Genomic DNA, 27743 nt, shown 5'->3' on the forward strand with positions numbered 1-27743 from the left:
ATTAAGCATCATATTCGTTTTATCAAATGTGCTATTAAATTAAACAATGAGATAAGTGGCAATTATCCTTCAGATAAATTTGTTTCTGATTAATTTATGATGGACAGGCCCTTTGTGTATGAAGTTCCTAGGTCCAAGTATGAAGTTCCAGGTCCAAGTATGAAGTTCCTAGGTACAAGTATGAAGTTCCTAGGTCCGAGTATGAAGTTCCTAGGTCCGAGTACGAAGTTCCTACATGTAGGTTCGAGTATGAAGTTCCTAGGTCCGAGTATGAAGTCTTAGGTCCGAGTATGAAGTTCCTAGGTCCGAGTATGAAGTTCCTAGGTTCAAGTATGAAGTTCCTAGGTCTGAGTATGAAGTTCGTAGGTTCAAGTATGAAGTTCCTAGGTCCGAGTATGAAGTTCGTAGGTTCAAGTATGAAGTTCCTAGGTCCGAGTACGAAGTTCCTACTATGTAGGTTCGAGTATGAAGTTCCTAGGTCCGAGTATGAAGTTCCTAGGTTCAAGTATGAAGTTCCTAGGTCCGAGTATGAAGTTCATAGGTTCAAGTATGAAGTCCCTAGGTCCGAGTATGAAGTTCCTAGGTCCAGGTCCAAGTATGAAGTTCCTAGGTTCAAGTATGAAGTTCCTAGGTTCAGGTATAAAGTTCCTAGGTCCGAGTATGAAGTTCCTAGGTCCAGGTCCAAGTATGAAGTTCCTAGGTTCAAGTATGAAGTTCCTAGGTTCAAGTAAGTATTTTTCCATTTAAGGTCACAGCCAACATATCGTTTTACACCTCAAGGTCACCGCTACCTTGACCTTTGACCTACTGATCTCAAAATAGGGGTCATCATATAGTCATGACCAGTCTTTTGTAATTGAGCATAAAGTGTGACGTAAGGACTGTCTGGCGGACATTGACGGACAGGGCAAAAGAATATGTATCTCCATTAATAGGGGAGACATAACAAGTATATTCAACGACAATCAAGATGAGATTTGCGATATTCGTGGAATGTGTGAACTTCCCGACGGGAAAATCTTGGACTGGTGTAATCTTGGCACCATTTTTTTTTTTACCTGAGAGTTAATGTGAGATACCTAAACCTTTTACAGGTCATATGATACCAAAGCAGGAGTTCATTCCATTTAAGCAACTGTGTATTTCCAGTGTCGCATCATTGCAACGGTCGATATCTGCATCCAATAACATAACATCTACGACCGCATCCGATTTACGAGTACTAGATGGCCTAAAGAAGATATATGGACATTGAGTCGGTCATTCCACAACCACTGATTGCCATCAGTTTCACAGACCAATGGTTTCTAAAAAAACCACTACGTACTGTAACAACCCTATGATTAAAAAAGAAAAACAAGTATCATGCATACGGGTATGAATGTTTAGTTATGATAGGCAATTAACATGCATTAATACGCGTACATCTGGGTTACAAATATATAAGCTTCTAGTATAGAGCAATAATGTACAGATTAAGTGACAAAGTGAACGAAATATGTTGTAAAATTGCTAAAGAACAGAACACCGTGCAACCAGCGTATCCAGCAAAATCTGACAGGTCCACCATATCATACAGCGTTACTATATTTGCTTCGATGACAATATAACCCCGTTGGCTTCCCCGAACTTCCAGGGACCGGTTTATATACATCGAACCTTGGAAAATTCCGAGCCAAGCGGGAATGTTAACCTTCACATTTAAAGAAATTGGTCCTTCACATCCAGTTCGAGCCAACGAGGAATTCGGACGAAGCACGTTCGAACCAAGGGGGCTCCACTGTAAGAGATTTTCTACGCCATTCAATGGTTACGTTTTTTGCTGTTTTTAGCTTTAAAGCTCGCGGATGATAATTTTCATGTAAAATGTCGTGTTTCTTCCCGAATGATTGGGGGAAAAAGCGACATTGTAGAGGAAACAACATACATACATGGAATCAATATTATCAGGACATCTCGCACCTATTCCTGTGAAGAATCTCATAGCATTCTGGAGCATGACTTGAAGTCTTTGAGTTATTGACTTCCGACTAATATACAGATAGGTCTCATTTGGGAACAGTGCAGTTTTCAAGAACCATGACTGGCAGTGAATAAATGCCCTCTCTTAATTTCATAGGGGAATTAATTTCATTTTAGGAGAAGTGCATATATTTTTTTTAGAAATATCTCTTAGTTAATTTTCATACTTATTTTTTGTCCAGTAAATTCTCATTTAGGAGAAGTGCAGTGCACAAGAACCATAACTATGAGTGCAGTATATTTTAGAAATTACCCTTTGTTAATTTTCATACTTCTTTTTTATAGCAATAAATTGAATTTTTTTTGAGGTTTTGACTTAAAACTTATTATACAGATATATCTCATTAAGGGGAAGTGCAGAGCACAGGAACCATAACTCTGGCTGTAGCTTTTTTTAATTATTGACCTGTTAAAACTTTATCCTTGATCGTAAGGCAAAATTGATACTGTTGTTTTTATAATTCGGCTGGGTATATGGCAATCTGTGACAGCTCTTGTTTGTATTTGAAGTAACAGCATCTTTGATCCCACGAAACCCCAATGCAATCCTAGAGGTGTATTCAAAAATCAGCCTACATCCACCAAAATACCTAGGTAACTGTAAACCATTCCAAACAAGTTATCGAGAGGAAATATATTTTAACAGCAACCTTGATAATGACACTACTGTACCCACATGCATTGAAAAGGTACATCTCCACATGAGTTTGCTTTGCTAGTTCCAACACTATACATCATTCCTAAGTCAAATGTTTGTGCCAAACCTTTTTCCAATTTAAAATATCAGCGACCTATTAAAACGCCAAATACAATCCCAAGGCATCTCTCCAGATGGGCTTCATAAACACCAAATTCATCACTATACATTATAACTATAAGCATTGAGGGGAACCATTTCTCTAGCAATGACCTTGACAGTAACCCTACAATACTAACAATCCAAAGAAATTCCTCCATTTTCAGCTTCCTACATACCAAGTGTCATCACAATCTATCAATCCTAACTCTTTACTGAGCAAAAAAACTACTTTCAAAACAAACAAAATCACATCCTTTTTCTAATAATTCGCTTTTTATCCAAAACATGGTTAAAAATCAAAATAGGCCAAGCATAAAAGGTAGCATGGCAACAGCTTCAAGACCCACATTATCATGTTTAGATTTTTCATCAGAATAAATGTCTTTCACAAAAAAAGACGCGACAAACCAAATGTCTTTCACAAAAAAAGAAGAGACAAACCATGTGTTACTATAATTTTTTAATGCACACTACGAAAGATAGTAAGAATAGTTTAATTCAAGTGTTGTCCATGAGGAGGTCACTGTCGGAGTCTGACAATGACTCCATGGCCAGTTCTGCCTCAGATGAGCTCCCTTCCTCCTCCTCTTGGTCAAGCCCGGAGTCTGAGCCCACCTGGGTGACAAACTTTCTCTTACATCTACCCAGCGACAGCAGGTACTGCAGGCTGTACTTGTTGTGGTCACATCTGAAATGTTTCATCCTTGTTCTTAACTGGAAATCATTATCCAAAACAAGCTTGTTAAGCTAAATCTATGTATTATATTCTTTAAAAACCAAACCACAATCTGGTTACATCACCAGATCAGCATTAACACAGCAGGGGCCGTATTCATGAAACATCATTCCCTATCTAAAGTCATTTTCCTCAATTATGTACCTTACCAATCATATGATATAATATGTAAATAATATCTGAAATTCTTTGTCATTTATTTTATTTAATAAATATATATTTTGTTTTTGAAACCCTCTTACGCTTTAATTTGACTATGAATTTTTTAAGAAATTGCCTTATGAAATGACTTGATATTTTATGAATATCGCCCAAGCTCACCTTTTTTGGTCATTTTTGTGCTGGCTATTATTACTATTGGAACAATGTAAAATATATTTAGATATCTCTAATTGAGATTAAACAAGGCTTAACATGTAGTCATGCCACTAGAACAAGCAGTGTTTAATACAGTGCGCGTCCAAACCTTGTTGATAATGCATTAATAAAACAATAATCATTTTCCTAATAATTTAATACCAATCTATTGGCAAAGTATTCAATAGGGAAAATGCTCTATACAGCTGAAAACAAGGTAGCCCCTGCATGTTACATATTCAGGTAACAGCCAGACTCACAATTTTCCAAGATCCTCAGCCTTCCTGGTGACGTTTTTCTGCAGTAGGCGGAGAGCGGCCATAATGGACTGAGAGCGTTGTTTCAACCTGGGTCCATGCTGCATGAGCAGCTGGCGTGCCCAGATAAGGTAAAACTCAATGTGGGCTGTAGACTCAATCGCTGTGGCAACATATGCCATCAATTTGTCCACATAGATGTCTGGGAGGTTGTTTATGATCACTTCCACTGAAAACAATGCGTATTCACAAATACAAGAATGGTTTGTAATCATACTTTAAATCCTTTTAGGATTGGTTAAGCTGTATTTAAAGCTTAACATCCAATAGAAAAACATTTTAAAATCGCTCAATTGTGATATTTAAAAGTGATTGATAATACTTACCATCCGGAATAGGGATATTTTCCATGACCTCTTGAATAAGGCTCTGCTCATTCAGACGAAAGCTGAGCATAAGAGCTGTAGAGTACTCTCCCTTTGCCAGAGTGCTCTTCACATTGGAGGGAGTAATGTCCATCTCCAGGTCAAAAGGGTCAAACACCAGGGTGCTGTCCAAGGAGTAGATTAGCAACCCTTCTGTTGTGGTAGCTGCCCAGGCTCGGCCTGCAGATATGCAAACAGGTGTTTAAAAACTTACTTGAAAAGACTACTTCTATCAATAACACAAACCCTTTTAAAATCATTGTATAATGTAGCTTAGTCTAATGAAAGTAAGATGCTACCTGTGGGTGAAAACTGGACACAGGAAACTCGCACCTCTGGTTTCCAGTGGCGAGATGACATGTCACCCTTCTTTACCCCTGAAACAAAACAAAGTAATTTACTTCACCACTCTAGTTATGTAATAAAATTCAACATTTTCAAAGCAAAACTAATTACTAAATAAGAAAGTTTAGAATATGTAAATCTGCCAGATAGAGAGTGAGATAGTGACCTGGGAGACTGACATCCTTCCCTTCTTCAGTATCGACTAGGGCCAGGCTCCCAAACTCTGTCATCTTACGCCGGTCCAGGAACTCCTGCACATGATAAATAAAGTCACATTTACACAGACTAAAAATAATTGTTCCACAGAGAGGTGATGTAACAATTATCAACTAAAATCGTACTATAACTATCAATGTTGTTGGTTTGTAACTGTTGTTGCTACAGCCTAATGATACTACACCCACCCTGCTGTTATTCCATAATAATGCAACATTTAAAAGTTATTTCAAACCTAAGCAAAAACATTGGCATACTGGCTTGCAAGACGGTATAATCTATAAGATGGGCTAAATATTTCCTTCCAATATATTTTCATCTACATGTGCTACATCACTTGAACAAAAAAATGCAATATAATATTATATGGAGACCAATGTTTAAAGGGCTTAAAAAAATCATAAAAAAATCTATCTATCTAACTGTCTGTCTGTTTATCTATCTTGTTTTAAAAGTAAGATTAATCAAATAAAAACAATTAATTACAATACAGGCATAAGAAATAAAACATTTTTAATAATTTTTGGACGGAAATTAAAGTACCCCTTCAGATTCAATTTGATTGTTGATGGTATTTCGGGTGAGATTTTGAAACATTTCCACAGAGTGTTGCATTTAAAGACATGGACATTTTTTTATTGTCAAACCAACTTATTTCAATAAATTTTGAACTTGTACAATAAAGGACACAATAAATGAACCGCATCAAGCAGACTTATACTGACACTTAATGTTTCAAGCAGACTTATACTGACACTTAATGTTTCAAGCAGACTTATACTGACACTTAATGTTTCAAGCAGACTTATACTGACACTTAATGTTTCAAGCAGACTTATACTGACACTTAATGTTTCAAGCAGACTTATACTGACACTTAATGTTTCAATCAATTTTAGCATGATTAGGTTTTACATAAAAACAACATGACAATGAATATATATAATCCATGTCTTTGATATAAATCCAATCATGGAACATAGTTCTACTTCAGCTAACTAAAAAATATCATGTCATATTGTTAACTTTTAAATGCCACTACGAGAAAACATTTTGATTTGATTTCATTTCATTTCTGTTCTGTTAAACATTAAAAGTATACTAGGCACAAACCTCCATTCCATCAAAGGACATGTTGCATGAGATTTCGAACTTCTTGATCAGCATCTGATTTGCAACAGAATAGATGCATACATTTTTGGACCTGCCGGCAGCCAACACACATTGACCATCCGCCGAGTAGCACACTGTGTTAAACGCCCTGAAAATAGGGATAAGATACATCAACAGATACAATAAGGGCTGAATGTTCAATAGTGTACATATGCCTTTATTAACATTTCCTTGAGAAACTGTGGCTTTCCCATTACCATCTGTAAACTCATATATAATCAAATTTGCTTAAATGATTTAATGAACATGACTTGTTGAGGGCATTTTGTAGGTTTCCTAAAACTTTGTCACATGAAACAAAAAAATGTATCAAATTCAGAATTTTCTAGCTAAAGCATGTTTAGAAAGACTAGAATACTGTGGCATTTCATGTGTCGCCTGTTTCGAGCACCCTTCATGGTGAAATCAATAATACAAAGGTTATTATAAAAGGAGCATTAGTTTGTAGTAAGTTGAGTTTTTGCGGCCATCATACAATTAAACTTGCCTGAGATATTATGACCACAAATACTGTCACCAAGTTTCATCTTGATTGGATTCTGATTGTGTTTGCATAGGTTTTGCTGACACTGCCGCTGACTCTGCAATCGCTTCCATTATAAGTAAAACCTACCGTAAATGACTGGGTATAAGATACACTTTTTTCCCTCGGATTTCGATGTAAATAAATGCCTGCTTATAATACCCAGTAACATTTTTTTGAACTTTTTTTCTGAGGTCGATTTCAAGCCGAGAGTTTTTTTATATTTATGTAGAAAGGGATGTTACTCGTGTCATATTGATTTAGTATATATGGGTTAAAATGGCAGTTGAAGATCGGGATAAGGTATATTGTAAGACGTTTATAATTTAAACAAAAATATTTTTCGATTAATGTTATTCAATATTATTTTGAATAATAAATTGAATTAAACAATAATTAAACATGCATATAAAAAAGCAAAGTTTGGCACAGTCAAAATATTTTTTGTCAGTTGTACGAGAAGGTGTGAAGAACTCGCACTGCCTTTAGTTCTGTTTAACATACCAACACTACAAACTGATGCGATAATGGTCTTGTTTTTTTTCACTTTTCCGCAAACTTTATTCTTTTATGTAGGTGTTGACATTTTGAGAACAAACCCGTACAATATAAGGTTTATGCATAACTTAACTTTTCATTCTCGACAGGTTATCGTTTACGATATACTGTCAGAAAGAAAAATTACAAATTGTTATATAAAAGGTACTTTTCAGTGCTATCCAGAAACAAAAGGTCACACTCAGTTCTTTTCACTGCCTTTCCTAACATAAAACGAATAAAATTTTTTTTTTTCGTCACTGTCAACAAACATGGTGGCCGAAATTGAGAGACGCTTTGGACATATTTTCTATGCGTCCTTTACCCCAAAACATAGATTAAAAGTTTTTTTCTCAGATTGTTCACAGAATTTTTTGTCTGCGTCTAATACACCCTATTGTCTTATACGCAGTCATTTACAGTATATGTCGTCTTTTCAAGCAACACAATAAAGGACATGGGTATTGCACGTACTTGCCAAAGGCAGACTTTTTTGCTGTGATTTTTTCCTGTTCCTTCCTGGAGTATCCAATGTCGTGCCTGCCCTCAATGGAGCCAACCTGTTTGGCGAGCTGGGGGTCCCAGAAGGAGATCTGGGCATTCAGGCTGGACACTGCCAGCTCCCCGCCATCAGGACGGAATGTCACACTCAGCACTGACAGGGAAAACAATGCATCACGTCAACATTTGTCACAAAACAGAATTCAATGTAAAATACAAAGTATGCTCCTTGTTTAGAAGTCCAGCAGTGTAAGTGTGTATATATGTATGCCTTAATCTAAATATACCATATAAATCAGATTTTTTTACAATGTTTTCATCAAAACTGTTTCAATCCAATATGCTTTTATAAGTATTGAAAGTAAAATAAAATATAAAAGAAGATTAGAACAGTTTCTACATTTTACATGTAACAACCAAAACACAGGTAATGACCAATGAATGAGAGGAGGCTTACCATCAGACATGATGTTGAGTGTCTCCCGGGCTCCCTTGTTCTCGAAGACGTCCCAGAGTTTCACTGTCTTGTCCCAGGAGCCAGAGGCCAGCAGCTCCTGTGACGGGCTGAAACTAAGGCTGCTTACTGGGCCCTCATGGCCAGCCAACACCTGGAAACAAGGGGAAACTGTAATCACTGTATACATATGGGAACAGTATATGTCTTAGTATATATACATGTATGATAACACACAGTGGTTTCAAATCAATTTTTCTGAAAACAGAATGTAAACTGCTTTATGGAATAAAATTAAGTCAATATGTTTAAACCTTACCTCCAGCAATCTGCCAGTCTGCATGGACCACACAAATATTTCGAAGGAGTCAAGGGCGCCTGCACACACAATGTCCCCACTCGGGTCAATAGTCAAGCAGGAAAACTGGCAAGGACGGGGAGATGTAAATGTGCGGAAATTCCGATACCTACACAAATAATAGATCATTTGAGTATAGTGTCATATTTTACTAGGGCACATTTCTGTACGAGCTAAACATTAGGTTTGATGTGATTAAAGTGTCCTGCACAGCGGCTATTCCATCTAAACATATGTTTCTACTCAGGAAGCAAATTTCAAATTCAAACTTGTTGTAGAAAAAACTGAACAGAAACCTCCCCTATATGATTCATTCTGCATATGGTATAAGGGCCTATGGCATAAGGGTCTATGGTATAAGGGCCAGTGCCATAAAGGCCTTTGGTATAAGGGCCAGTGGCATAAGGGTCTATGGTACAAGGGCCTATGGCATAAAGGCCTTTGGTATAAGGGCCAATGGCATACAGGCATATGGTATAAGGGCCAATGGCATAAGGGCCTTTGGTATAAGGTCCTATAGCATAAAGGCCTTTGGTATAAGGGCCAGTGGCATAAGGGCCTTTGGTATAAGGGCCAGTGGCATAAGGGTCTATGGTATAAGGGCCAGTGCCATAAAGGCCTTTGGTATAAGGGCCAGTGGCATAAGGGTCAATGGTACAAGGGCCTATGGCATTAAGGCCTTTGGTATAAGGGCCAGTGGCATAAGGGCCTTTGGTATAAGGGCCAGTGGCATAAGGGTCTATGGTATAAGGGCCTATGGCATAAAAGCCTTTGGTATAAGGGCCAGTGGCATAAGGGCCTTTGGTATAAGGGCCAGTGGCATAAGAGTCTATGGTATAAGGTCCTATAGCATAAAGGCCTTTGGTATAAGGGCCAGTGGCATAAGGGTCTATGGTATAAGGGCCAGTGGCATAAAGGCCTTTGGTATAAGGGCCAGTGGCATAACAGTCTATGGTATAAGGGTCAGTGGCATAAAGGCCTTTGGTATAAGGGCCAGTGGCATAAAGGCCTTTGGTATAAGGGCCAGTGGCATAAGGGCCTTTGGTATAAGGGCCAGTGGCATAAGGGTCTATGGTATAAGGGCCAATGGCATACAGGCCTTTGGTATAAGGGCCAGTTGCATAAGGGTCTATGGTATAAGGGCCAGTGGCATAAAGGCCTTTGGTATAAGGGCCAGTGGCATAAGGGCCTTTGGTATAAGGGCCTATGGCATAAGGGCATATGGTATAAGGGCCTATGGCATAAGGGTCTATGGTATATGAGCCTTTGGCATAATGGTCTATAATTATGAGCCTACGGCATAAGGGTCAATGGTATAAGGGCCTATGGTATATGAGCTTATGGCATAAGGGTCTATGGTATAAGGGCCTTTGGTATATGAGCCTATGGCATAAGGGTCTATGGTATAAGGGCCTATGGTATATGAGCCTATTGCATAAGAGGGCCTATGGTATATGAGCCCATTGCATAAGGGTCTATGGTATAAGGGTCTATGGTATATGAGCCTATTGCATAAGGGTCTATGGTATAAGGGTCTATGGTATATGAGCCTATGGCATAAGGGTCTATGGTATAAGGGTCTATGGTATAAGGGTCTATGGTATAAGGGCCCATGGTATATGAGCCTATGACATAAGGGTCTATGGTATAAGGGCCTATGGTATATGAGCCTATGGCATAAGGGTCTATGGTATAAGAGCATTTGGTATATGAGCCTATGGCATAAGGGTCTATGGTATAAGAGCGTTTGGTATATGAGCCTATGACATAAGGGTATATGGTATAAGGGCCTATGGTATATGAGCCTATGGCATAAGGGTATATGGTATAAGGGTCTATGGTATAAGGGCCTATGTATATGAGCCTATGACATAAGGGTCTATGGTATAAGGCCCTATGTTTATGAGCCTATGACATAAGGGTCTATGGTATAAGGGCCTATGGTATATGAGCCTATGACATAAGGGTATATGGTATAAGGGCCTATGGTATATGAGCCTATGGCATAAGGGTCTATGGTATAAGGGCCTATGTATATGATCCTATGGCATAAGGGTCAATGGTATAAGGGCCTATGGTATATCAGCCTATGGCATAAGGGTCTATGGTATAAGGGCCTTTGGTATATGAGCCTATGACATAAGGGTCTATGGTATAAGGGCCTATGGAATATGAGCCTATGGCATAAGGGTCTATGGTATAAGGGCCTATGGAATATGAGCCTATGGCATAAGGGTCTATGGTATAAGGGCCTATGGTATATGAGCCTATGGCATAAGGGTCTATGGTATAAGGGCCTTTGGTATATGAGCCTATGGCATAAGGGTCTATGGTATAAGGGCCTATGGAATATGAGCCTATGGCATAAGGGTCTATGGTATAAGGGCCTATGGTATATGAGCCTATGGCATAAGGGTCTATGGTATAAGGGCCTATGGAATATGAGCCTATGGCATAAGGGTCAATGGTATAAGGGCCTATGGTATATGAGCCTATGGCATAAGGGTCTATGATATAAGGGCCTATGGTATATGAGCCTATGACATAAGGGTCTATGGTATAAGGGCCTATGTATATGAGCCTATGACATAAGGGTCTATGGTATAAGGGCCTATGGAATATGAGCCTATGACATAAGGGTCTATGGTATAAGGGTCTATGGTATAAGGGTCTATGGTATAAGTATAAGGGTCTATGGTATAAGGGCCTATGTATATGAGCCTATGACATAAGGGTCTATGGTATTAGGGCCTATGTATATGAGCCTATGACATAAGGGTCTATGGTATAAGAGCATTTGGTATATGAGCCTATGGCATAAGGGTCTATGGTATAAGGGCCTATGTATATGAGCCTATGACATAAGGGTCTATGGTATAAGGGCCTCTGTATATGAGCCTATGACATAAGGGTCTATGGTATAAGAGCATTTGGTATATGAGCCTATGGTATAAGGGTCTATGGTATAAGGGCCTATGGTATATGAGCCTATGGCATAAGGGTCTATGATATAAGGGCCTATGGTATATGAGCCTATGACATAAGGGTCTATGGTATAAGGGCCTATGTATATGAGCCTATGACATAAGGGTCTATGATATAAGGGCCTATGGTATATCAGCCTATGGCATAAGGGTCTATGGTATAAGGGCCTATGTATATGAGCCTATGACATAAGGGTCTATGGTATAAGGGCCTATGTATATGAGCCTATGACATAAGGGTCTATGGTATAAGGGCCTATGGTATATCAGCCTATGGCATAAGGGTCTATGGTATAAGGGCCTATGTATATGAGCCTATGACATAAGGGTCTATGGTATAAGGGCCTATGGAATATGAGCCTATGACATAAGGGTCTATGGTATAAGGGTCTATGGTATAAGGGTCTATGGTATAAGTATAAGGGTCTATGGTATAAGGGCCTATGTATATGAGCCTATGACATAAGGGTCCATGGTATAAGGGTCTATGGTATAAGGGTCTATGGTATAAGGGCCTATGTATATGAGCCTATGACATAAGGGTCTATGGTATATGAGCCTATGACATAAGGGCCTAAGGAATTATGTATAAAGCATGATATAACAAGGCTAATGAGGCTTACAATTAGAGCTGGATAATCAGACAGATTTCATTATCAATTCTAGAATCAAATAGGACAACTTTAATTGATAATCAAATAAAAAATAACCAAAGTTGATTCTTCATACTAAATACTAAGAATTGGAAAAAAATAACTGTAATATGTTTAACAATTTAGTAACAAAATGAAAGGCTCATAAATTTTACACACAAATCCATCTTTTTTTTATTCCTTCTATGCAATATAATCATGCTGTCCTACATATATTGTGTGTTTTAAGCACAGCCGACTATGGATATTTTTATAAATTATATTAAGAATAGAATAATAAGCTTTGATAACCAGTTATTGAAGATCACAATTTATTATCCTGACATCACTTTTGGCAATGATAATTTTAATAGTCTAGAAAAGACATATTTAACCTAAGTTGAAACACGCCAGATTTGTACCTGTTGAGGTCGAAGGCCCTCACAGTCCCGTCAAGGGATGATGAGAGGACAACTTGACCTTTCTGGTTGAATATGACCCCTGTAATGGCTGCCAAGTGCTCGGTGAATGTCACAAAACAAAATCCACTACTTGTGTTCCACACCTTCACCTAAGGAGATTACAAACATTGTGACAATACTGTAGACTACATGTACAGATATGGTCCTCCAGAGAGTAGAAGCAGTGTGTCAATACTGTAGGCTACATGTATAGATATGGTCCTACAGAGAGTAGAGGCACTGTGTCAATACTGTAGGCTACATGTATAGATATGGTCCTACAAAGAGTAGAGGCATTGTGTCAATACTGTAGGCTACATGTATAGATATGGTCCTACAGAGAGTAGAGGCACTGTGTCAATACTGTAGGCTACATGTACAGATATGGTCCTACAGAGAGTAGATGCATTGTGTCAATACTGTAGGCTACATTTACAGATATGGTCCTACAGAGAGTAGAGGCACTGTGTCAATACTGTAGGCTACATGTATAGATATGGTCCTACAGAGAGTAGAGGCACTGTGTCAATACTGTAGGCTACATTTATAGATATGGTCCTACAGAGAGTAGAGGCACTATGTCAATACTGTAGGCTACATGTATAGATATGGTCCTACAGAGAGTAGAGGCACTGTGTCAATAATGTAGGCTACATGTATAGATATGGTCCTACAGAGAGTAGATGCATTGTGTCAATACTGTAGGCTACATTTATAGATATGGTCCTACAGAGAGTAGAGGCATTGTGTCAATACTGTAGGCTACATGTATAGATATGGTCCTACAGAGAGTAGATGCACTGTGTCAATACTGTAGGCTACATGTATAGATATGGTCCTACAGAGAGTAGAGGCACTGTGTCAATACTGAAGGCTAACTGTACAGATATGGTCCTCCAGAGAGTAGAAGCACTGTGTCAATACTGTAGGCTACATGTATAGATATGGTCCTACAGAGAGTAGAGGCACTGTGTCAATACTGTAGGCTACATGTATAGATATGGTCCTACAGAGAGTAGAGGCATTGTGTCAATACTGTAGGCTACATGTATAGATATGGTCCTACAGAGAGTAGAGGCACTGTGTCAATACTGTAGGCTACATGTATAGATATGGTCCTACAGAGAGTAGAGGCACTGTGTCAATACTGTAGGCTACATGTACAGATATGGTCCTACTGAGAGTAGAGGCACTGTGTCAATACTGTAGGCTACATGTATAGATATGGTCCTACTGAGAGTAGAGGCACTGTGTCAATACTGTAGGCCACATGTATAGATATGGTCCTACAGAGAGTAGAGGCACTGTGTCAATACTGTAGGCTACATGTATAGATATGGTCCTACTGAGAGTAGAGGCACTGTGTCAATACTGTAGGCTACATGTATAGATATGGTCCTACTGAGAGTAGAGGCACTGTGTCAATACTGTAGGCTACATGTACAGATATGGTCCTACTGAGAGTAGAGGCACTGTGTCAATACTGTAGGCTACATGTACAGATATGGTCATACTGAGAGTAGAGGCACTGTGTCAATACTGTAGGCTACATGTACAGATATGGTCATACTGAGAGTAGAGGTATTGTGTCAATACTGTAGGCTACATGTATAGATATGTTTCTTCAGATATTGGTCATAAGTCACATACCTGGTAACAAATGCCTCCAGTTGGACTTATTGGAGTAGCAAATGCTAATGCTGATCTGGGTGTGTTTTTTTCAGACAAACAAAGGGCAAACTTGACAAAGTTGAGGTTAAAGGCCTTGCTTTACATATGTGTTCAGTTTTTCTTGAATGCCTTGAAAAGTTTTCAAGTTATAAAGAAGGTTGACATTTTTGCACAGCAATGCCAATGAGACTACCAACAATAAGGATTATACAGTACCTCAACTTCTTTAAGTATTCGAAAAGTATAATGTAATTCCTTTATAAACTGAGTGTTTGTAAAGAATTAGGTTCAACATATTACAAATATCACCTTTCCATCATCACCCCCAGTGGCGAGGTGCTGACCGTCAGGGGAGTAGACAACACAGTTCATGTTGTTGTAGTGACCCTGCTGTTTGAGCACGTACGTCTCACTCTGCCACTCCCACACAAGCAGCTGGCCAAGACCTCCACACCCAAATGCAATCCAGTCACCAGACTTGTTGATTTCAATACTCGCTATACTCTGGTCGGATATGCTGTAATAAAGGCCAAAATTTTCGGTAAAAGCATTCGTCGATATGCAGTCACATTTCTGTGTCACAGCCATATTTCTTGATCATGTCATTGGTTGGATATGCCACCACATTTCTGTCATGTCACTAGCCGCATATGCTGCAATAAAGGCCTGATTTCTCTGTCAGGTTATTAGTCAGATATGCTGCAATAAAGGCCACATCTCCCTGGCAGGTCATTAGTCAGATATGCTGCAATAAAGGCCACATCTCCCTGGCAGGTCATTGGTCAGATATGCTGCAATAAAGGCCACATCTCCCTGGCAGGTCATTGGTCAGATATGCTGCAATAAAGGCCACATCTCCCTGGCAGGTCATTGGTCAGATATGCTGCAATAAAGGCCACATCTCCCTGGCAGGTCATTGGTCAGATATGCTGCAATAAAGGCCACATCTCCCTGGCAGGTCATTGGTCAGATATGCTGCAATAAAGGCCACATCTCCCTAGCAGGTCATTGGTCAGATATGCTGCAATAAAGGCCACACTTCTCTGGCAGGTCATTGGTCAGATATGCTGCAATAAAGGCCTGATTTCTCTGGCAGATCATTAGTCAGATATGCTGCAATAAAGGCAACATCTCCCTGGCAGGTCATTGGTCAGATATGCTGCAATAAAGGCCTGATTTCTCTGGCAGGTCATTGGTCAGATATGCTGCAAAAAAGGCCACATCTCCCTGGCAGGACATTAGTCAGATATGCTGCAATAAAGGCCACATCTCCCTGGCAGGTCATTGGTCAGATATGCTGCAATAAAGGCCACACTTCTGTGTTAGGTCATTAGTCAGATACGCTGCAAAAAAGGCCACATTTCTCTGTCAGGACATTAGTCAGATATGCTGCAATAAAGGCCACACTTCTGTGTTAGGTCATAGTCAGATACGCTGCAATACAGGTCACACTTCTCTGTCAGGACATTAGTCAGATATGCTGCAATAAAGGCCACACTTCTCTGTCAGGACATTTACCAGATATGCAGCCACATTTCAGTTCATTGATTTGCTGTAATAAAGGCCACATCTCCCTGGCAGGTCATTGGTCAGATATGCAGCCACAACTATCTGTCAGGTCAATGGTCTCACATATGCTACAATAAAGTCCACATCTCCATGGCAGGTCAATGACCTGACACGCTCCTATGAAGGCCACATTTCCCTGTCAGGTCTTGCTCCTATGAAGGCCACAATTCCCTGTCAGGTCATTGCTCCTATGAAGGCCACATTTCCCTGGCAGGTCAATCATTTCCCTGTCAGGTCAATGACCTGACACGCTCCTATGAAGGCCACATTTCCCTGTCAGGTCTTGCTCCTATGAAGGCCACAATTCCCTGTCAGGTCATTGCTCCTATGAAGGCCACATTTCCCTGGCAGGTCAATCATTTCCCTGTCAGGTCAATGACCTGACACGCTCCTATGAAGGCCACATTTCTCTGTCAAGTCATTGGTCATATTAGCAGCCATGTTTATCTGTAATGTCATTTTTTTTCTTTTATTTTGTTTTAAACTTATATGATTATTATTATACATACATAAAGACTTTACGAAAACCTTAATGTAGTACAAGTTAACTAAATCTTTTTGAATCAATGACTAACCTGAGTGAGTGTATAAGGTTGAAGTCTGGCATCTCATGCAGGAAGAACACGCCGTCCTGGAAGCCGGTCACTAGGATGTGGGTGTGCTTGTGGAACGCTGTGCTTGTAATCTTGGAAAACCCGGCGCCCTCACCTCGTGCCTCCTTGTATGTGTGCCTGAGATCATGTGAATAAATACTTATACATGAAATCATGGGAAAAACCTAGGATATAAAGTAACTCCTAGTTTGGTGAGTGTATAAAAATTTGGAATGCAAACGAATGGCAAAATTGATATTCAAATATTCGGTAATTCTTTCAATCAAATATTTGATCACTAAAATTCATTTTTAAGAAGTTGTAGTAAACTATAATTATTATTCGCTAAAGTAACAGCCGGGGCATTTAACCATACTTTGTCATAGCTAGTACGTGTGGCGGACCCTGATTTCCCCAAATGAGTCTCTGGAATTTCCCATTTTCAGAAAGAAAAAAGGAATACATTATGATCAAACAAGTCGAATAATTTCAATTCCATTGCCTTTATATTTGTGAACAATGTGAAATTAGATTGATTCCTGGTCGAATGGCGTTATGCGCCAATGGAGGGTCATTCCGTAGAAAGCCTGGATATGGGATTGACCTCTACTGAAAATAACTATGAAAAAATGCGGGAACTAGTATAAGCGATTAAACGAAATATATGAGGATTCAGACTCTTCTATTTTACATCAATAGAGGAAATATATCCTTAAACGCTTAACTATACACTACATTTTAAATCACCAACATTGTATTGAAACATTAAAAACAGTTTAAAGTACATGCATGTTACAACATTATTGTACACATGTTATTCATATCATTATTGCGATTTGAGCTATGTTGCACAGCTTAATTTGCTACCCAAGACTGTTAACAGTGCGATGATACCTATTACTTGGTGATGCACTTTATTGGAAGAAGAAGAAGACAACACATTAGAGTGGAGGCTGATTCCTTAAATCCTTGATTGGCATGGTCATTTAACTTTACCGAAAATTAATCAAACTTGTTTGATGTCACTTGTCTTGGCAGTTATTGCGAAATTACAAGGACTGTTTATAGGACCCAAAGATATGTCCCTAAATGACATATTGCGCGTGTATAGTTTATTGTTATCACATTTACACCAATGTCATTAGGGGCTGATCGTTGTAAAAAGAGTAAACAAACTTAATACACAAGAACAGTGTTGAAGGCAATAGTTTTTTTTATTCTATTCATTCAACATATTTTTTCGAATATTCAAATACGGATTCAGACATTCGAATATCAAATGTTTGATAGAATATTCGAATATTCATTTGCATCCCTAATAAATATATTTTGTTTGAATGTACATTAATTTAAAACATTCTTTATCTGAGTTTTAACGTATTTTAATGTATTCAAGTTTCCTTTGTGTGTGAGAAGAATGTTTAACATAGGGTTGGTGAATATTCAGACGTTATATCTGTTATAACTAAATGAGCACATATATCACATGTTTTATTATAATACCATTTGTGAAGGATAAGAAACAACTTGTTTCATATTAAGTTTAGAAAACAAAAAGGCCAAGCTGGCCCTATATCGCTCACCTGAGTAAAACTTTAATGGTGCGAAATGACAATAATTTAGGTAATTTCTATAATTAAAGGGCAATTACTCTTCAGTAAATAGAGTGATATGACTGGTTATTAAACTTGTTCATGCTTTTATGTCCATAAACATTCTGACCGAATTTGGTTATGATTAGACAAAGGGTTCTCAAGTTATTGATCAGAAAACATCCTGGATGCCTGCCCGAATACCGCAGGTGAAACTATTATATGTCCTGTATTTTAAACCAGTGATAATAACAAAAACATAAAAAATACATTTTTGTTTAAAAAAAGTTACAAAGGGCCATTACTTTTCCATATTTCTGTTGGAGTTATAAAACTAGTCACAAAATAGCAAACAAGTACTGTGAATAAGTTCATGAAGTTGTTATCTTCCATGTTTGTTAAAAAATAAATCAATTATTTTAAGAGGGCAAAGATGGCCCTATACTTAACTGGTGTTCTAGAATTTCTCTTAATAAAGGGCAATAACTCTCAGGTGACTACAGTGTTTAAGATAGTTATCAAACCTGTCTGTGGTATTATGTCAGTTCACGTTCTGAGCAAATTTGTTGATGACTGGACAAAGGCTTGTAAAGTTATTGATCGGACAATAGCAAATTTAGGTAATTTCTATAATTAAACGGCGATAACACTATGGTAACATCAGCGATTTAGATACTAGTCTGATAAATTATGCCCAAACACATTCTGACCATATTTGGTTATGATTGGACAAAAGGACAACTTACTAGAGCTATCCTCGTATGCCACATGTGAAAGTATTTCGTCCTGTTATATGACAGTTGTTGATTGTGTTTACAGCTGCATTTGGTTGTCGTTTATGACATTTTAGACCATTAACCAAATTAGGTGATGATTGAACAATTTCAATAATTAAATGGCGATAATTCTTGAGAGACTCAAGCAAAAAAGGATGGTTCTCAAACTTGTCCAAGATATTATTCCCATAAACATTCTGACCACATTTGGTGATGATTGTACAAAGGCTTCTAAACTTATTGATCTGACAAGACCAATTTTAGGTTATTTCTATAATTAAAGGGCGATGACTCTCGAAAGACTGAAGCGATAGGGCTCAACATCGAACTTTTCCGAGCTATTATGGCCATAATAATTCTGACCAAACTGGTGATAATTGGACACTTTCTATAATTAAAGGGTGATAACTCTCCAATGACTCAAGCCAAAAAGCTGCGATAACTATCTAGTGCCTAGAGCGATATGACTTGTTATCAAACTTGTCCAAGATATTACACCCATAAACATTTGGTGATGATTGGACAAAGGGTTCTCTAGTTATTGGACAATACCTTTTTTAGGTCATTTCTATAATTAAAGGACAATAACTCTCCAGTGACTAAATCATTATGGCTGGTTATTAAAATTGTCCAAGATATTATGCCCATAAACATTCTGACCAAATTTGGTCATGATTTGATCGGACAACATACTGCACGCTGCCCACCAGCAAGATGGCCGCAGGTGAAACTTAAATATATCTGCTTTTCAATAAAAATTATCAAAAACAAGTATTTGTTTAAAAAAAATGACAATTTTCAATGTTTTTTTCATAACAACATTTGGTGAAGGAATTTGATACAGGGTCACCAATGGAACATAGGTGAAATTATTTTGACGAAAGGACAATGACGGACAATCACCCTATCACAATAGCTCATGCTGAGCACTTTGTACTCAGGTGAGCTAGAAATACAAAAAACAGTCACATTTTAAAGTCAAATTACCTTGCAGTGCGTTTGTACAAAATTTTGTCAACCATTTTTGCTTCTTCATCTTTAGTCATCTTAACAACTTTGTCTGAAATATATCATTCAATGTAAAGCAAGCTAACACAATTAGCTAGCCTATGTAGTTCTTTACATTTCATTGAAACACTTCAGTGCTCAATTCACAGGAGTATACTGACATGTACAATAACCATTTCATATATACAGCAAAGGAGTATTACCTGTTTGATTTTACCGTTTGGTATTAAAATAAATCACAGCAACAATCACAATATGATAAAATAGCTGCAAGTTCCTGTGAACACGCCTAGGTCATGTACCTGGTGTTTCTTCACTCTCCTCCCCCTCCGGCACCTCTACCTGCTTCTGTTCCTCATCGGGAGCCTCATATGGCTTCAGGCCGTCCAGGTCTGTGTCACACTCCCACACATTCAGGCGACCATTAGCACTGATTGTGTACAGCTACAAACTGTTAAGGAAGTTTTAAGTCAGGAAATCAAAAAGGAATATGACAGATACCTTGCATTTTACTTTTATCTTAGATACAATAAGAAAACCAGGCAATAAAAATAATTTTGTATATTTCAAGGTTATTAAACAGCTCAGCAAAAAGGATACATCAAGTGAGTTTTCTTCAAAATATGCACCAGCTATTTCATCATTGTGGCCACTCATGGAGTAGACAATAAGGTTTGAGAATCGTCTAGCTCCATAGACACGAGTGTTCATGTCCTTTGAACCAACACAGAAGGCACTGTAAACAAAATTATTATAATATAATTCATCTGTTATGATGCAGAGTAAATATTTAAAACTGAATCTTGTTTTTGTGACCTCTGAAAATCTATTTTTGGCAAAATGAACTGTCTGAAATAATCCACAGATAAACAAGAGCTGTCACAGAAACAGATCGCTCGACTATTCTGCCGCTTTTCAATGTAAGGATTGAAACGTTCAGGCGAAACATGCATGGACCACTGTATTATATTTTGATTATATATGATTATATTTCAATGCAATACATGGTGTGCTGGGATATAAACATAAATGTGGTTACATGGAAAATTTAACGAGAATTTCTAAGTCTAATAATAAAGGGCCATTATTTGCAAAATACAGTTATCTAACTTGGTTATTCAATTAAGTTGGGTGGTTGAATACCATTGTATAAAGTCTCAATGCATTACATCAAATAGTTGCTGAGATATTATCCTATGTGTGCTAACATGCAAGACCTTAACCAGAATTCGCATAATAAAGGGGCAAAATTATATATTATAAAAGATAGAGTTATCTTACTTGATTAAATAAGAAGGTTAAATAGATGGGAGCCTGTGTGTAAAGTTTCAATGCAATACATGATGTATTCGCTGAGGTATTGACTTAATAGTGGTTACATGCAAACCTTAACCAGAATTTCTATGTCGAATAAAAAAGGGGCCATTATTTTAATTTTAATGAAAACCGGAGTTATCTTACTTGGTTATTTAAGTAGATTGGATGGTTGAGTACCATTGTATAAAGTCTCAATGCAATTCATCAAGTGATTGCTGAGATATTAACCTATGTGTGCTTACATGCAAAACCTTAACCAGAATGTCCAAGTCAAATAATAAAGGCCCATAATTTGCATTATATTCAAAAGTGTTATCTGGGAATTCATATCTAATGTTTCAATGCAATACATGATATATTTGCTGAGATATTGACTTAAATGTGGTTACTTGCAAAACCTTAACCAGAATTTCTATATTTGTTGAGATATTGACTTAAATGTGGTTACATGCAAAACCTTAACCAGAATTTCTAAGACGAATAATAAAGGGTAACTATTTTGCATTAAATGCAAACTAGAGTTATCTTACTTGGTTAATTAAGTAGGTTGGATGGTTGAGTACCATTGGATAAAGTCTCTATGCAATACCTCAAGTAGTTGCTGAGATATTAACCTATGTGTGCTTACACGCAAAACCTTAACCAGAATTCTAAGTGAAAAAATAAAGGGCAATTATTTGCATTAAATGCAAACTAGAGTTATCTAACTTGGTTAATTTAGTAGGTTGGATGGTTGAGTACCATTGTATCAAGTATAAATGCAATACCTCAAGTAGTTGCTGAGATATTAACCTATGTGTGCTTACACGCAAAACCTTAACCAGAATTTCTAAGTCGAATTTGCATTGTATTTAAATTATTGTTATCTAACTTCATTAATTTAGTATGTAAGATAGTTGGGAATACATATCCAAAGTTTCAATGCAATAACTGATGTATTTACTGAGATAATGACTTAAAGGTGCTTACATGCAAAACCTTAACCAAGGTGTGACGCCAAGGCCTACGCCGTCGCCGCCGCCGACGCCAGGGTGAGTAGTATAGCTCTCCTTATTCTTCGAATAGTTGAGCTAAAAATAGACCTTTTTGAAGTTTATCAGTTTTGAAATGCATACCATCCACTACATACATGTAGAGTATATTATGAAGCTCTGCTACCCTCACCTTGAGTCTGATGTCCAGTCTAGGCAATTTGTCTCGTCATACGGCCCATAGAACGTCCTGTACAGCACAAAGGGGTTGTACTCCCGTGACTTCCCAGGGGCGTGAAACACCAGCACCTTGCTCTCCCGTGTCACCGCAAATTTCCTGTTTGAAGACAATTGAATTTTATCCCATATGTAAATAAATACTATTAGGAAAAATAAAGACGAGATATTGCATTAACCATATACCGTAAGGCAAGAGAAAGAATCCATACTTAATGAGTTCATTACATATAGTGGCATTACACTACCTTAAGTTTAAATTTCCTCATTTCCTAATTGAAAATTGATCAAACAGTGATTTTAACAAAAAATGCTTCATTCTCAGATAAACGTTCATAATACAACAGGTAAAAGGTCCTTAATCAGAAAACTCATGGACTGACTTCAAAAAAATACAAGTGCTGGACAAACTATACTACAATAATGTATACAGCAGTGAAACCAGGCCTAACCTGCCATCTGGGCTAAACCTGACAGCATGTATTGGGGCGTGGAAGTGGTAGGTGTGGAGAACTGTCCTGCTCACCAGACTGCATAACAATGCCTCCCCATCTGAAACATGCAAGAGAAAAACAGTCAGAACTGGTGGCCAAGGGGATTTTAAATGAAATATGATCTTTAAATGATAAACAACTGATTTCTTTATGACATTTGACCAGTAAAAGCCATCATAATTTTGTAGAAATAAAAAAAAAAAAATGAATTACTTAAATAAAACTTGAATGATAGAAGTAAATATTTTGTAGTTTGTCTATTATCTTTAATATTTATTATCCTTTTCTTCAACTTTAACAGTTATCTTATTTCTTAAGAAACCTCAATTTGAGTAGTGAGTACTGTACTTCAGTTGAGATTACCTTCACATACAGCAATAAATGTGCATCCATCAGGTGACAAAGCAATACATGTTATATTCATACGACCCTCAATTTGCAGAGTTTCCGATCTGTTACTGAAATATTCAAATATGCATCTGTAATCAACCAGTTTATTTCTTACATGGCAAACATATGAATATAATTTAGTTATAAAAATAACCCAAGTTTCCATTTTAGTCTGTTATGAAAATGTCTTACAATGTATTTTCAAAGTTTGTAGTCGTCAGTTAACTTCGCCACCTTTTATGTATTGCATTGTGTAAATTGCTCATATGTTAAAAGCTGTCATATACTTAATGTGAAACTGTAAAGAGAATAACCAATAAGTGAATAAATACCACAGTGAATTTTACAAAAACAAAACACATTTTCTGAACAAACAACATAAGGCTATCATTGAATTCTTGTCAATCAATAGCTAAAACGGTGATAATCCCATTCATCTATCATTGCAAATTTTACAACTTGCGAAAAATTTAACACCAAATGCCAATTGTGAGTTTATTTTGGAAGGTGCTTTGGGGAAAATGTGTGAAATTATGACCTGTGATTTGTGTGATTGGGACCGCCAATAGTGCTCGCCACTTCAACTTATTAAGGTTTCTATCCAGCGTCAGTATATTTAAAGTGAAAATAAAAGGAATAATGGACAGGATAAGGCTGCGACCGTGACTGACTTAACAGTTTTGAAACAACCACCTGTTTGAATGACCGCAGTTTTACTGTTTATATGAATAATTTGCAAACTTTTTGCAAATAAAAGATCATAACCAACTCTCTGATTGGCTCTCTTAGTTGGTATGAATGTTTATATACTAACCATTTATCTTGTGTATTATAAACTACTTGATAAAATAAATTAATAACCAAACATAATATTGGTGTTTTGTTTCTCATTATTCAGTGCTTCCCCCCACCATTTTGGGAATGGGACTGGGGCCTATCTGATTGGAAAAAATGTGTCATCATAACTGTGAATTCCAATTTTGTCATGAAATGAACAAGAATGCTAAATAGACAGAAAGATAAAAAATAATAATGTAATATATGGAATGCATTGACCTTTTCAATAAAAAAAAGTTTGGAAGTCCAATTATTTTTTTTGTATGTATAAATATAAATAAATAAATTTTACATTTGGGAAAAAATACATGTTTATTGAATTGGGAATCGGGAGAACTTTCAGCCCCTATTAGACATAATAACAAACACTGTTTTGGGGCATTAAATATGAATCTTAATTCAATTTAACCTCTGCTCCCCAAAATTGCACTTTCAGGACAGTATATAATTGCTATACAGAAATTTTTCCTTTCCTCCACTGAATACTTGAACATTTCCAAATACAGTCGACAGAATTCAGGAACAATAACAACATGACCAAGTCTGAAAATTGCTTAAATACTGAATTAAAAAAAATGACATATGAAAGTTTAAGTGTGTAAAGGTAGTTCGTTAAACAAAGAACAATTTTAACAAGAATTGCCAAGGCAATCTTAATCATTAAATCAAATCCCATTAGAGGCATGGGCAGAGTAAGAAGTTCTTTGGAAAGAACTTTTGCTTTTACCATTGATATATTCTTACTTTTTAAGGTCAAATACTGTGACTCGGTTGCCGACTGGACTGAGGACAGAGTTTCCATCTGGAGTGAACAGCAAATTTCCTTTCCGATAAACTGAGCCCAGAAGATTTGAAAACTGTAAGTAAAACCAAAACCAAACAACAATATTATGCATAATTACAATATGGTTTGAAGAATAGTATGTTGCTCAAATGTAAAGGTAGCCCACCAGGGAACTCACATTCTTTTCCTAACATAAATCTATTTATATTGTGTGTGTTTTAGAATATACAATTATTTCAGGGCTTCTTCACCTTCCGCAAAATGTTGCAAAATTTAGCTATGAGAATGACCATATAGATATTAATTTATATGTTAGGGGATCAAAATAGCTGTACTCAAGTGATAATCAAGAACCCATGAAGATAAGCAATGACATAAAGTTATTTCCTCTTTGGACTGTTAAGTCTTTTTTTGCCAATTAATGATATGGTCAAAATGGAGTCGGACAAAACAAAAAGGACCGGTAAGGCCTAAAAAAAAAATACATTTGGTTCGGGTTACCCGACCCTACCTACGGAATAGGCGCCGACCCTACCGTTTTTATAGTCAGTTTGAAAAAAAAAAATGAAAAATTAAAAAAAAAAAAAAAAAAAAAAAAATCTCGTTTTTTTTTTAAATTGCTTTTTAATATTAAGTTTAAACCTTAAATGCTTATACAGAAGATAGCTTTAACACCATTCTCCAATGATGAAAATTATTTTCTTATATAAAACCTAATAAAAAAAATAAATAAAAAAAAATAAAAAGCCTACCTACCCTACCTATTTTTTTTAAGGATGTAACCCTAACCAAACAATTTTTTTTTTTAGGCCTAAAGAAAGGATTGCTTTGAAATCTAAGAAAACATCTTAAATCTCTAGTAAGGATCGCAAGTTGGTTCAACTTATGTAACCCCCTCAGTAGCAGATACCCAGGTATTATCCGGATAAACTGAGTAGATTTTAAACCGCATGTAGCGATCTAGCCAGTTTTTGAAAGTAACTGTAGATGGTGCAGTTATCACTTTTGCTGGAGGAGTATTATATTCCAAAATTACTTTATTTGAAAAAAAGTTTTTCCAAGGGTCTTTTTTTGAAACTTTTAATTTTCCGTTTTAATCCATGTCCCCGAGTTGTTAGACAATTTATTTGAAAAAAAACTTCATAATTTATGTTTTCTTTTTGATTCATATGTTTATAAACCTCAATCATATCTCTTCAAAATCTTGTGTTGGGGTGGGTTGGTCTTTGATAGGATTAAGCCTTGTGTGTCATTTATGAGGTGATAATGATAATTATCATACATGCCATATCCCCCGGCGGGGGGAAAAATCCTCCGGAATTCGGACCCATATCCCCTGGATTTTTCTATTTTAAAACTTGCTTAAAGGATGAGAGTGGAAAGCATCCATAATATTATGAGTGTGAAATTCCATGAAGGACCATGATGACTAAGTCCAAAAATTATTGTAATTAGAGTGTATTTATTCTTATATTATAAATGTTGATATTGCGCAAAATTTTGTCGCGTAAAAATCCCCTGGTGTAATATAAAAATCCCCTGGAACTCAGACCAAAATCCCCTGGGAAGCCTCTCAGAAATATGGCATGTATGAATTATTATAATGTTCCATTAATGGTTACATTTTGTCTTAGTCCAAAAAATTAATTGTACGTTAACAGATTTTTTTTACGATTTTTGTGTGCGCTCGACTTCGCCGCTTTGACTTAGAAGTGAATACAATAACAATGTAATATTACCAAGTTTGGTCTGTTTATGTCAAACCTAACTAAAATTATTCAATACATACAGTGACTTTGATGCTGCCCTCCCACCACCCGATAAATGACGCAAATCATTAAAATAACTTGATTTCCCATTATGAAAATGTGGTAAAGAATAAACAAATATGCCTTTCAAAAGAAATTAAAATAAAAAAATAAATAATAATAAAAACAATTCAAGGGCCATAAAGTAAAGCCCTCCCCGTTTTCCCTTGGTAAAAAACTGGTTAAGATTCAATGTAAAAATGTGCCTGTCAAAAGAAATTTAAAAAAAAAATAAAAAAAATATTCAAGGGACATAATTTGTATTTAGGGTTAAAATGGAGTTATGTTTCTTGTTGCACCCAGTTTTTGCACAAACCCTTTTAGACGTTAGGGATTGAAAGAATCCCGTATAGCATGTCTATTATTTTAGACTACATTTTGTCTTTGATAATTAACTGTTAGTTCGTGGTGGAGATATAAACCGTATCTTTTGTACTTTTTATTACTGAACACATTCGATTTAATGTTAAGACAAATATCATCAATGACCTCAGAGATTGATCCTGTTTTGAGATTGTACGTGCTGTTCGCAATTAATAGTATAAATTAATTCCTTATAAGCTGGAAAATTTGTTGCAAAAAAATGGCAGATAACAGATTGTAATTAAGTGCCCAAAAATAATATTTTTTGCAAGGTGCACAACTTTAAGCTTTCAGAGTCTCGAAAATATGTGACATTTAAACGGAAACGATATAACGGTGTTCTGACATAATCATTTCTAACCTTGTATGCAAACTTCATGTTTTCTGTAAACTTTGATTTCTGTTCTTTAATTTTTGTTTCAAGAATTGAAGGGATAAATGGAAAACATATATATCCACATGTTATTGTTTACATTTTGCCGGAAATACGGTTGGTGCGAAATGCTTTCATTAGACTAAAATGGTAACATGTATTCGCACAAATCTTTTTGAA

At 36.8% G+C, this 27743-nt stretch overlaps 1 protein-coding gene across 1 annotated transcript; it reads right to left on the bottom strand.

Moving 5' to 3' along the window:
- Positions 1–3266: 3266 nt before the first annotated feature.
- On the bottom strand, positions 3267–27687 carry LOC128229282 (periodic tryptophan protein 2 homolog). Its single transcript, XM_052941110.1, has 20 exons — positions 27552–27687; positions 24980–25092; positions 23372–23466; positions 22967–23066; positions 22471–22614; positions 20590–20725; positions 20292–20433; positions 19969–20041; positions 16596–16751; positions 14761–14968; positions 12742–12890; positions 8665–8812; positions 8349–8499; positions 7865–8045; positions 6271–6418; positions 5108–5192; positions 4896–4973; positions 4558–4776; positions 4175–4400; positions 3267–3509 (listed from the first exon to the last, which is right to left on the bottom strand). The coding sequence occupies exons 1-20, from the start codon at positions 27567–27569 to the stop codon at positions 3320–3322; spliced, it is 2760 nt and encodes a 919-aa protein (XP_052797070.1). The 5' UTR covers positions 27570–27687; the 3' UTR covers positions 3267–3319.
- Positions 27688–27743: the final 56 nt, after the last annotated feature.

This window comes from Mya arenaria, chromosome 3 (assembly GCF_026914265.1).
Source record: "Mya arenaria isolate MELC-2E11 chromosome 3, ASM2691426v1".
Lineage (NCBI taxonomy): Eukaryota > Metazoa > Mollusca > Bivalvia > Myida > Myidae > Mya > Mya arenaria.

Bases quoted from the DNA above. Each gene is read 5' to 3' on its own strand.
- LOC128229282 (XM_052941110.1), bottom strand. The intron at 20,042-20,291 runs GTACATGACCTA...GATATATTTCAG, and splicing joins GGAGAGTGAAGAAACACCAG to ACAAAGTTGTTAAGATGACT. The intron at 6,419-7,864 runs GTACGTGCAATA...CCCTATTTTCAG, and splicing joins AAAAAGTCTGCCTTTGGCAA to GGCGTTTAACACAGTGTGCT.